The sequence below is a fragment of the Mixophyes fleayi genome, chromosome 2 (assembly GCF_038048845.1).
Source record: "Mixophyes fleayi isolate aMixFle1 chromosome 2, aMixFle1.hap1, whole genome shotgun sequence".
Classification (NCBI taxonomy): Eukaryota; Metazoa; Chordata; class Amphibia; order Anura; family Limnodynastidae; genus Mixophyes; species Mixophyes fleayi.
Genome location: NC_134403.1, coordinates 122,867,364 through 122,877,612, shown reverse-complemented (window position 1 = coordinate 122,877,612; position 10,249 = coordinate 122,867,364). Strand labels below are relative to the sequence as shown.

Here is a 10,249-nt window from a genome sequence, read left to right as displayed (position 1 = left end):
GTGACATCATCGCGTCCGACCTTTTTTATTGAGGAACGCGGCACAGAGGAGCCACAACGCAAGAAGCAATGGAGAAGCAAGTGAAATGGTAGGCTCCGGGGGTTGGTTTGTGTGGACTATGATATAGATTGGGCAGGTGTGTATGAGGCCCCCTCCCTCAGATAGGGGAACTAGTATAGGCGACTGCATTGGAATAGTCAGTGGCAGCGCTATTTCAGTTGCTCGCCCATCCTGCAGAGATACCCGCTTTGGATGGGATTATCACTCTGGTTCAAAATGTATCAGTGCAGCCTTCTATGACTGTTGCCGTTACGACATCTTCAAAGGTTGCAGGGGAAGATTCTTCTGTCCTCCCAGCTCCTCTTGGTTCCCAGGATCAAATCCAGGCAGAAGTTTCTAGGTCTACTTCATTGGAACAGGACTTCAAAAAATTAAATACATTTCTAGAGTTCATGGGATCTCGGATTTGCCGTAAAAGGCATAGGTCTGCTCATCCTCTCTTAGTGGTCTCTGATTCAGAGGCCCAGTAGGAAAGAGACAGAAGAGGGGTGTAGTCTGCTTCCCTTTTTCTGAAGAGCTGAGGAATCTCAGTGAGTCAGCATGGAAACAGCCAGACAGAAAATTCATTGTACCACGTAGGTTTCTTAGCCTCTTTTCACTTCAGCTGGATGAGATGGCCTAATGAGAACAGGTACTATTACAGGTTACACCTTTAACACGCTAGGCATGCCATACCACTCTTTCTGTACCCAGCTCGGCTACTCGTAAAAACAGTACTGATAGTAAAATGGAAAGTTCTTTGGAGACTATGTTTTCTTCCACTTTGGTGGCTAGAGAGATAGAGACCTGGGCAGTTCAGCTTGCTGATGATCTACAGGAATCTGACTTGCTTCCTCTGGCTTTACTTCTGAAAGAAGCCTCAGGATATCTATTTGAGGCAGCTCGGAATGCAGTCTCAGTGTCTTCTTCCATCTCCGCATCAGTAGTTGCAGATGGAAGAATTTTGTGGTTATATTCATGGAACTCCTTGGAATTTCTCCCTTATGCCAGCTCGGTTCTTTTAGTTGCAGATTTATATGACATCATAAGTCAGGTTACAGTAGGATAAAGTTTCTTCCTCCCTGTTTAATGTCCAGAAGCCACAAGGATTTTGTTTTGGTACCTTTCTTCTACCCTCTCAAGTTGGCTCTTTAATCCGCGGGCAGTCTTACAGAGGTAAGTCTATCATGTCCAGGGACCAGTCACAGAGGGGCAGGCTGTCCGATTCCAACAGGTGTCAAGGGCTTAAAAGCCCTGCAACCAAACGACATTCCTCTCCACCTCACGGCCATTGTGGATGGATGCCTCTTGTTGTTCTTGAACCAATGGGCAGCTTTGACTCAAGATTGGTGGATTATGGGAATCATGCAACGTAGCTACATGACAGATCTCAAATTCTGCCACCTAACCGTTTCTTTTCCACCACTTCGCAAGACAAGAAGTAAAGAGATTGGCTAAGAGCTTATTGATGACTTCACTTCTTACTGCGGGAGTTATCTACCAGGTCCCGGAGGGACAAAGGGGCAGAGGTTTCTCTTCAAACCTTTTCCTGGTTCACAAGCCAGATTGCTCCTTTTGTCCCATCGCAAATTGCAGTGGGGGACTTCCACTTTCAATTCCATTCCAAGGCTTGATTAGTTCCTTGTAAAGACCACGGTCCTCTGCTAGTAACAGCGAACTCAGATCGGCTCCATATTTCGCTGTCCAAACAAGTGTAAACAAATTTACAAAAATCCCAGATGGTCCCCTTTCAGAGGTTCCTTGGCCTTATACTGGACACCATACTGTAGAGATTGTTTCTACCAATCAACAAGGAGCATTTTCTTCAGGTCTACATCCTACTATGTATGAAACTAATAGGTGAGATGGTCTCCACATTCGAATAGTTTCCGTACGGTTCCACTCTCGTATAGTTCAGTGGGACCTCTTATTCAACTAGTCAAGATCCCACCTTCAGCTGGCCTCTCAGATGCTCCAGTTGTCTTCCAGGATGCACCTTTTCCTTGGTTGGTGATGGGTCACTTGACAGTGGGCAGGTGCTTTGTCTTGTGGTCCTGTACAATAGTCACGATGTATGCCAATCTTCAAGGTTGGGGAGGGGTAGTTCTTCACTGCCACTGCTTGGGAGGTGTCACTTCTTTTAACCATTTTGGAGCTCCGAGCCATGCTCCTGGTGCCAACAAGGCTGCATCAGGAGTGTTGGAGCTGGATGAAGGAGACGCTCCTGATATTGTTCTGGGTGGAAATGTATGTCCCGGTATATTCTGCGATATTCATCCTGGGTGTACAAAATTGGGAGGCCGACTACCAAAGCAGACACATCATTTTGCCAAGGGAGTGGTCTCTACTCACGGAGGTGTTTCAAAGGTTGGTCCAGAAGTGGGAACTTTTGGATGTGACCCTCATGGCGTCTCACCGAAACCGCTCTGGGCCAAGGTTCTGCTCCAGAACCAGAGACCCCTTGGCGTGCACAATGGATGTCATGAACATGACATAACAATAGGCACTGCGGAATTCCAGTGATCCTGATTGCTCCCGATTGGCCATGTCGAGCCTTGTATGGACGTACTGCGCATGGCAGTCAGTAAAGGGTGGCAACTTCTACATCAAGATAATCTGCTTCAGGGGCCATTTCAGCACCCTGACCCCCAAGGTTTTTGATGCCATGTTGAAGATAAAATAAACCAATCTCTGCCCTAAATTGCCATAGTGTGGCAGACCTACGTAAGTTGGTGTGAACGCAGAACTTGTCATACAGCAGTCTTTCGACTCTCCAGGTTCTTAGCTTTTTTGCAGGATGGTTTGGAGGCAGGCTTTCACCTTAGTTCCATGGAGGTGCAAGTATCAGCCCTTTTGATATATTTTGAGAAAAGACTTGCAGGTATACTGGAGGTGCAAACTTTTCTCCAAGGGGTTCTACACATCCAGCCTCCTTATGTACCAACTGAGGCACTTTGGGACATGAAGTTGGTACTTAGGTATTTTAAATTATTTTCCTTTGAACTGTTGTAGCTGACTAAACTCAAGTTCCTAATTTGGAAGGTGATTTTTCTCCTCGCCATCGCTTCTGCGAGGAGAGATTCAGAACTTTGGGCTCTCTCTTGTTGTTCAACTTATCTAGTATAATATTCTGACAATGCTGTATTTTGCAAAATACCTTCCTTCCATCCAAAGTGGTCCAGTTTGCATCTTAATCAAGAGATTGTGGTCCCAGTATTCCAGGAGGTGACTGCCTCTTCGGATAAAGGATCCTTAACTTCATTGGTTGTGGTCCATGCTCTAAGAATGTATGTGGACAGTATGTTCCCTATGCGGAGGTTGGATTCCCCTTTCTTCTTGTGTGATGCTCACAAAAGGGGCTGGCTGGCTACATATCAAACTGCTGCTAGGTGTAAAATGTTCTCCGTCAGGCAGGCTTATGTTAGTTCTGATTGGCGAGTACCTGATCGTGTTGCCGCTTATTCCTTCCGTTCTGTGGAGGACCTTTTGGGCTGCGCACAAAGGTGCATCGGCAAATCGGCTCTGTCTGGCGCCAACCAGTTTCTCTTTCCACACTTTACCTGGTTTTACCATTTTCATGGTTTTGCGTCTCCTGGCACAAGTTTTGGGCGCAAAATTTTGAGGGCTGGATTGACAGAGCTTTCCCTCTATCAAGGGGCTACTTTAGAACATCCCCATTGTAGCAGTGTCCCCCAAATTAGATGAAAGATAAAAAAGGATTTTTGTACTTGCGTTAAATCCTTTTCTGATTCCATCTGGGGGACACTGTGTTCCCGCCCTTCGCTTTTCTGTTGCTTTTGTTAGTTGCATGCTATTCTGTTTCCCTTCCTTGGGGCTATTCAATTACACTTAGGAGCTACAGGGGTTGCAGATGGTAGGAGCTTCTGTCAACAGCTATATTAACAGTTTAATTATTTAACTGCCAACTCCTGTGTCCTTATACAACCCATGGCAGTAGTGCCCCCCAGATGGATTCAGAGAAAAGGATTTAACGTAAGTACAAAAAAATCCTCTTTTCCTTGCTGCAGAACATTATCCTCTTAGGTAACTTATTTCCATATTTGCCTGTTATTTTTTTCTCCTTGCTTCTAGATTTCTACATATGCCTCCCTTTCAGCATTCTGTTCAGGGCCGTCTTTCACATTAGGCACAATGGGCAGGTGCCCGGGGGCCCTGCAGCCCAGGGGGGCCCGTCGAAGGCAGCACAAAAAAAAAACCTGAAAAAAAAGAAGAAGAAAATACTTACCTTGCTGTCAGCTGGCGATCCGGCTCCCTCCCTGGTCTCCTCCTCCGTGCGGCGCTGGCAGTGCATGTCGGGCGTGACGTCATCACGCCCGCCCGACATCCATTGTGGAGCGCGACAGAGGAGGAGACCATGGAGGGAGCTGGATCGCCAGCTGACAGCAAGGTAAGTATTTTCTTCTTCTTTTTTTCAGGTTTTTTTTTTGTGCTGCCTCCGATGGGCCCCTCTGGGCTGCAGGGCCCATATATATATAGCCACTTTTTATATATATATATATATATAGGGGCCCCGGTGCACTGCTTTGCCCGGGGGCCCAAAAGGTTGTTAAGAGGGGGCTGATTCTGTTTGTCAGCTTGTACTCTAATTTATTTTGTGTTCCCCCCCCCCCCCCCCATACAGTGCATGCTGTAGTCAGTCACATTAACATAAAGTTCAGCTTTCTATAACCCCTCCTCTTTCTAAGCTGTCCAACATGTAGCAAATAGGAGTCTCTCCACAAGGAAGGGTCTTGGGGGAAACATTGCACTGTGAACTTGACGTCATGGAGGAGGAAGTCCCATAGAGCTGAATAGAAACACTCTATTTGGCAAAGCCATAGAAACTCAAACAGACACATCACAATACAGCTCCTGTCAATGTCTGGCTTCAGGTAACGAAAGATTGTGGTCGCTAGAGAAAGATTATACAACCTAGAGGGAAAAAAAAGCTAAAGCCAAGAAAAATACACCATAGGTTAAGTGTTGAAAGTTTTTGTGTGTTTGTTTGTATTTGTTACTGTAAGAGCACCACTATAAAACCACATTGAAATATTCTGTTTCAGTCTATTTTTATAGGTTGATTTCTACTAATAAAGAAATATCTATGAAATGTATCCTGAAATTATTTTGACATTGCATGAAACACAGTGAACAAAGTTAGTCATGTACAAACCACAGAATGTGTATAAGCACAGGGCATTTGATTATGCTGAAATGCCTCCAAGCACATAACATGGAATGGCTCCCACTTTCTGGTTTAGGCAGTGATCATGTGCATATTGCTCCGCATAACCTAAATTTCAGGCCCTAAATGCACATGCAGAAAAAAATTATAGCTTCAAATTTCTGCCCACTATCACTTTTAGATACTCCCTTAAGATACTCCCTTAATTAAATATAATTTTTTTCTTCTAAAAAATATAATTTTTTCTTCTGTTCCTTCAAACTTAATTAATGACGTAAATAATTTATAAGGGGATTGACGACTGTCTTTTTTTCCATTTGTCACGGCGTTGTGTGCGTATAAAAAATGCACTTTCCTGTATAAGGTACCCCTGGTGGGTAAGGTAGGCGGACCTATGTATAATCTATGTTGGTTTGCTTGGGTTAAAAAGCTCTGCGGTCACCACTAAATCTTGGATGCCCTACCAAGTGCACAAATTGAATCCCATTGAAACGTACTTAGATATGTTATTACATAACACAAAATCTCATGTATTTCTCATCTGCCTGCAGCAATATCTACCTAGCTCCACTCATTAGACAAAACAAAATTTGTAAACATGTAGTTGTGTTAGTGTCAACCGACAATATGCATTGCTCATTTCAGTCAATCATTTCAATGTTAAAATAAGAAATGGAAAGCAAACTGTTTTTGAGGACTTTATTTCAAGGATTCCTGTCATCTATAAAGCTGGCCACACACTCTTGCTTTGCCAAGACACAAGCAACAGGAAGGATCGCTGTTCACTCATGTGGATGACCAAAGTGGCAAGGTCACTTTCACTACACATAGCGGCCATTTTTCAACATGCCCAATAATGTTTCTAGCCATTTTGATAAGATTATTATCGAGCATATCGGTCGTTCCTTTGCCACTATAACTGCACAGAGAAGAATAAAAAGATCATGAAGCAATTGTTTTCTGTTCTAAGTTACAAATGTGCACATTGCTTACTTAGAAAGGTCTAATTCCCCAGTGTAGATTGTTAAGGAAATCATTTTTCTAGGAAACCAGGTATCTTAGATAGAGTCTATAATCACAGCAAGATAACAGAACCACAGTGCAGTGTCATGCATGCATAGTCATAAACAGCACCAATGCATAAACAGTTATGAGCGTGAGTGAATTGGCAGTTTGTAAGATGTCAATATTAGTAGGAAATCAGTGCAATCAAATACTAACTAAGAATTAGCATTACATCCAAATGTATGATATAAAGGTTTTATAGCAATTTTAGTACTATTCTCGAATTGTTACAAAAAACAAAGGAACATTTCATTCCTAATGTCCAAGCAAAAAAACCATGAAGTGCCTTATTGAGAGTCCTTGAAATTCCCACAAACTCCAGTCTGTCAGGAGCCACTGGATCTTGCAAAACCCTAATTCACTGATACAACATGTGAGAATAATATGTATCAAAAACATTGGGATAAGAATATATTGTGCAATTATGCTTCCGTCAGTCAAAATAGAGATGAACAGTACAGACTTGACATACATGATAACTTTACTACAGGCTTACTATTAACTCTTAGCTTGCCTCATCAAGATAATAAAGGTACTTTATTAACTGGTACAGTTTATTATTTAGAGTAACAGTATATAAGGACTAAAATGTTTTAGACATAAGAGTTTTTATTGTATCCCTGTGAGGATCCTTGAGGGATCACGAGTTTTGTTGCCACTTTTGTTTTTGTCCGTGAACTCATGTTGGATGATGCTGCAGCATTATATGGATACGATGGTCTAGAAAGAAAAATAGTGTAAAGCTGTTATTTCTTCAGTAAACATTTACATTGATTTGTGTTTATCTCACAGAGTCTATTATTATAGTAGATGCTCTGTGGCTTCAGGTCATTTTGAAAGGCATCACAATATAATTCAGTGTTCAATGCAGTGTCCCCCTTTTTTGCCTCTTGATTGTTTTCAATACTTCAATATTTTTAATACTTAATTAAAAGTTGAGGAAATTAAGAAATGTATTTACTCAGATATTCTGTGATATCTAATTGGATAAAAGGTCGGCACGGTTGTACTTTGTAAGCAGTAGAGGCAGAGGGTTATTTAGAAAGCTGCAAATATATAGATCCACAGCACATTTCTTTCTTGTGCAATTTTACTGTTTGTAGTGCACATACAAAGGTGTTTCTATGACCATTTGCAGAGATGCGGGTGAAGGCTGGAATGCGCAAAATGGAGAAAGTAAAAATGTCACCTTATAATACTACCTATCACTTTGGATCACCTCCTCAATTCAGCATTTCCATTTTCCCTTAAAATACATCTTGTTCAAGGCTCATTTCCATCTTTAATAAATCATAAATGTAAGCAGGCACCTAGAATGTGTTACATTGGTATCTGTATGCATATAATGCACTTTCCATATGAAGTGCACTGGGTTTGTGCAGAATGTGTCCCATAGAAATTACTGGCACCAATGATATTTATAAATCAGGTCTTTTTATGGAGGTAAAAAAGCTCTTTGGCCACCCATTAAGCCTAAATAACATCCCCACCTTATTCATACTTTACAGTTATTAAAGCTAATTAAAATAACATCCTTGATTTAGCATGTGGGCTCCAAGGAAGATTTTTTGCATCTAGCTCATATTCAGTAATCTAAGCCTCAATCCAGCAAAGGTATGTGGCAATGGGCCCCCTTGTAGGCAGCACATCCACCCGACGCCAATTGCTCCAGTCCCAGTGTCAGGATCTGCCTGCAGCCCTCTGCATTGCATGCTGCTTTACATTGGCAGCTCCTGCCTCCAGGACTATAGGACTTTATATTTGTGTTCATTGTATATATTATGGCAGCACTTCTAACTCACCAAAGGTGCTGCTATTGTGCTTTAATCTTCTCACTACTAGTGGTTAACCTGTTGGACTAATTATCTCCTGCACCTGGGTGTTCCCTACTTATACCTACCTCTCTCCCTCTACTGTGCTGGTCATTGCTGTTTTGTTGCCTTCCCCTTTGGTTTGTCTGCTGGTTCTCCTGAGCTCTTGGACTTCACATCCTTACTCCGGATCCCTCCTTATCTAACCATTCCTCCTGCATCTGCAGTCTTCCTTGCAACCAGTATCCAGTCATCTCAGATATTCCTGTGCAGCTTCAGCATTATCTGGTTTGTATTATTTATCTGCATTTCGATTAAAAACACCTATATTCTTTACCACATCCTGGGCTCCATAGCTGTTACTTATTTTGAAGTGTGACACACAGCCACCCAGGTGCACATCTTCCAAAGAGAGAGCTGGCCAGATAGAGAGGCACGACTAGGAAGAGAGGCTTCCTGCAGCGTTGCTGACATCATGTAATTAATAACATCACATAGCTATCAATGGAAAGGAGCTGAAAGAAGACCACAAAATGAAACAGAGAGGCAAGCAAACTACTATAGGGGTTAGATAGAACCAGGGATTGGGGGCGACTGAAGAGAAGAGGGGGGCAAATGTTGGGTAGAGGATAACTGAAAAGTGAGGTGGGGTGCATGTTACATTTGTAATAGGCCTCACAAATTCTGGTGCAGCCTATAAGTGGGTCCAATTGTGCAAACATAGGTGCATGACTCAAGAGTGGCATTTGTGCTGTGGGGGGAACAGTTTTGTAGTTTCGAAAATAACCCTTGGTAAGTATGTAGACACAGCAAACTAACATTCATTACAAGATTTTTTTTTTCATTAATAGTATTCCTTTTACATTATATCCATGATATTATAAAATAAATATCATTTATACCTGGAAAAAATGTTTTCTGTTGAAAATGTGCAGCAAAACATAAATCCACCAGCCATGCAGAGAAGAGCTCCAGCCCACCCTACAAACAGTGCTGTCCCCAACTCATATCTGCAAAAGAACAAAACATGCACAATGTAAAGCAGTGAATTCTCCAGAGCCTGTAATCCAGAAAGTTCCAAAAACCAGTAAGAAAAACCTGAACATGTTTGCTGCAATTCAGTGCTAATGCCATGCAAACTAACGTAAGTGCCACCTCCTAAAGTCACTAAATGAAAGAAACTTTACCTTTGCAGATTTTGCTGAGCTCCGTGCTAAGTGTAGCCTGTGAAAGTAGCTGTCTTTATTTTGCCCAAACGTACATATATTTATGTCCTGCCCACCTGTACTTAGCAACCAGATTGTAACCGATTTCTTCAGGTGTTGTAACTCAATGCACTCTGCATCATAACCAATCGTGTACCTACAAGCCCCATAGGGATATTGTAAGTTGCATAAGTCATTATAGCCTTTATCTCTAATTTTCAATAGCTTGTTACTTTTTACTCTGCTGTAAACAATTATTATGACTATGTTACTGATAGTGTTATACTGTATTTACCGTAGTTAACATCATCTAGGCAATTTGAAACAAAGGAACAAAAAAGATGACCAGGACTGACATAGTGAACCTAATGCAAATAGTGGTCCCAAATTGATGAAATGTAGCAAATAATGAATGTTATATGTTAGTGACAGTAATAAAATACCACTAAATCCAAAATAGTAAAATTCACAAATGTACAGTCTTACAAGAGTATTATTGACCAATTCTATTATTTTACTTAATAACAAATCCTACACTGAAATTTTGTAACCAAAATTATATTTTTGTTTAATGTGACATTGTTACATGTTACAAAATAATCTTAAGGAACATGAAATATGCTGTTTGAATAAGTATTTAATCCCCATACACAAACTTTTTAGGAGCCACCTTTTGTAGTAATAACAGCTTTAATTCTTTTGGGTTAAGTATGTTCCAACTCTCAGGTTAGTAGAAAAAAAGAAAAATAATCCTCATTTACTGTTTCTACAAGTCCAGTGTTACTCAGCATCAGGCTCGGTCGTCAAGGAGTAGGGCATAGAAAAATTATCAGGCTCCTGCATCATGAAAGTAGTGGTCCACTGCTGAGTAGCGCTGGGCCCTCCAGGTTTCCCTGGCCAGTGGGTACCAAGGTAATACTTTCAACACATAGTGCAGACTCTTG

The 10,249-nt window shown here is 41.7% G+C and overlaps 1 protein-coding gene across 2 annotated transcripts in view; it reads right to left on the bottom strand.

Moving 5' to 3' along the window:
* Positions 1-5,909: 5,909 nt before the first annotated feature.
* Positions 5,910-10,249, bottom strand: part of CLDN10 (claudin 10) — a 35,536-nt gene continuing 31,196 nt past the window's right edge. For both annotated transcript variants that reach the window (XM_075198045.1, XM_075198044.1), the window contains 2 exons: positions 9,003-9,110; positions 5,910-7,009 (listed from right to left, as the gene is read on the bottom strand). In XM_075198045.1, the coding sequence (XP_075054146.1) occupies positions 6,883-7,009; positions 9,003-9,110 (235 nt within the window). In that variant the 3' untranslated portion in view covers positions 5,910-6,882. The remainder of the gene's footprint in view (positions 7,010-9,002; positions 9,111-10,249) is intronic.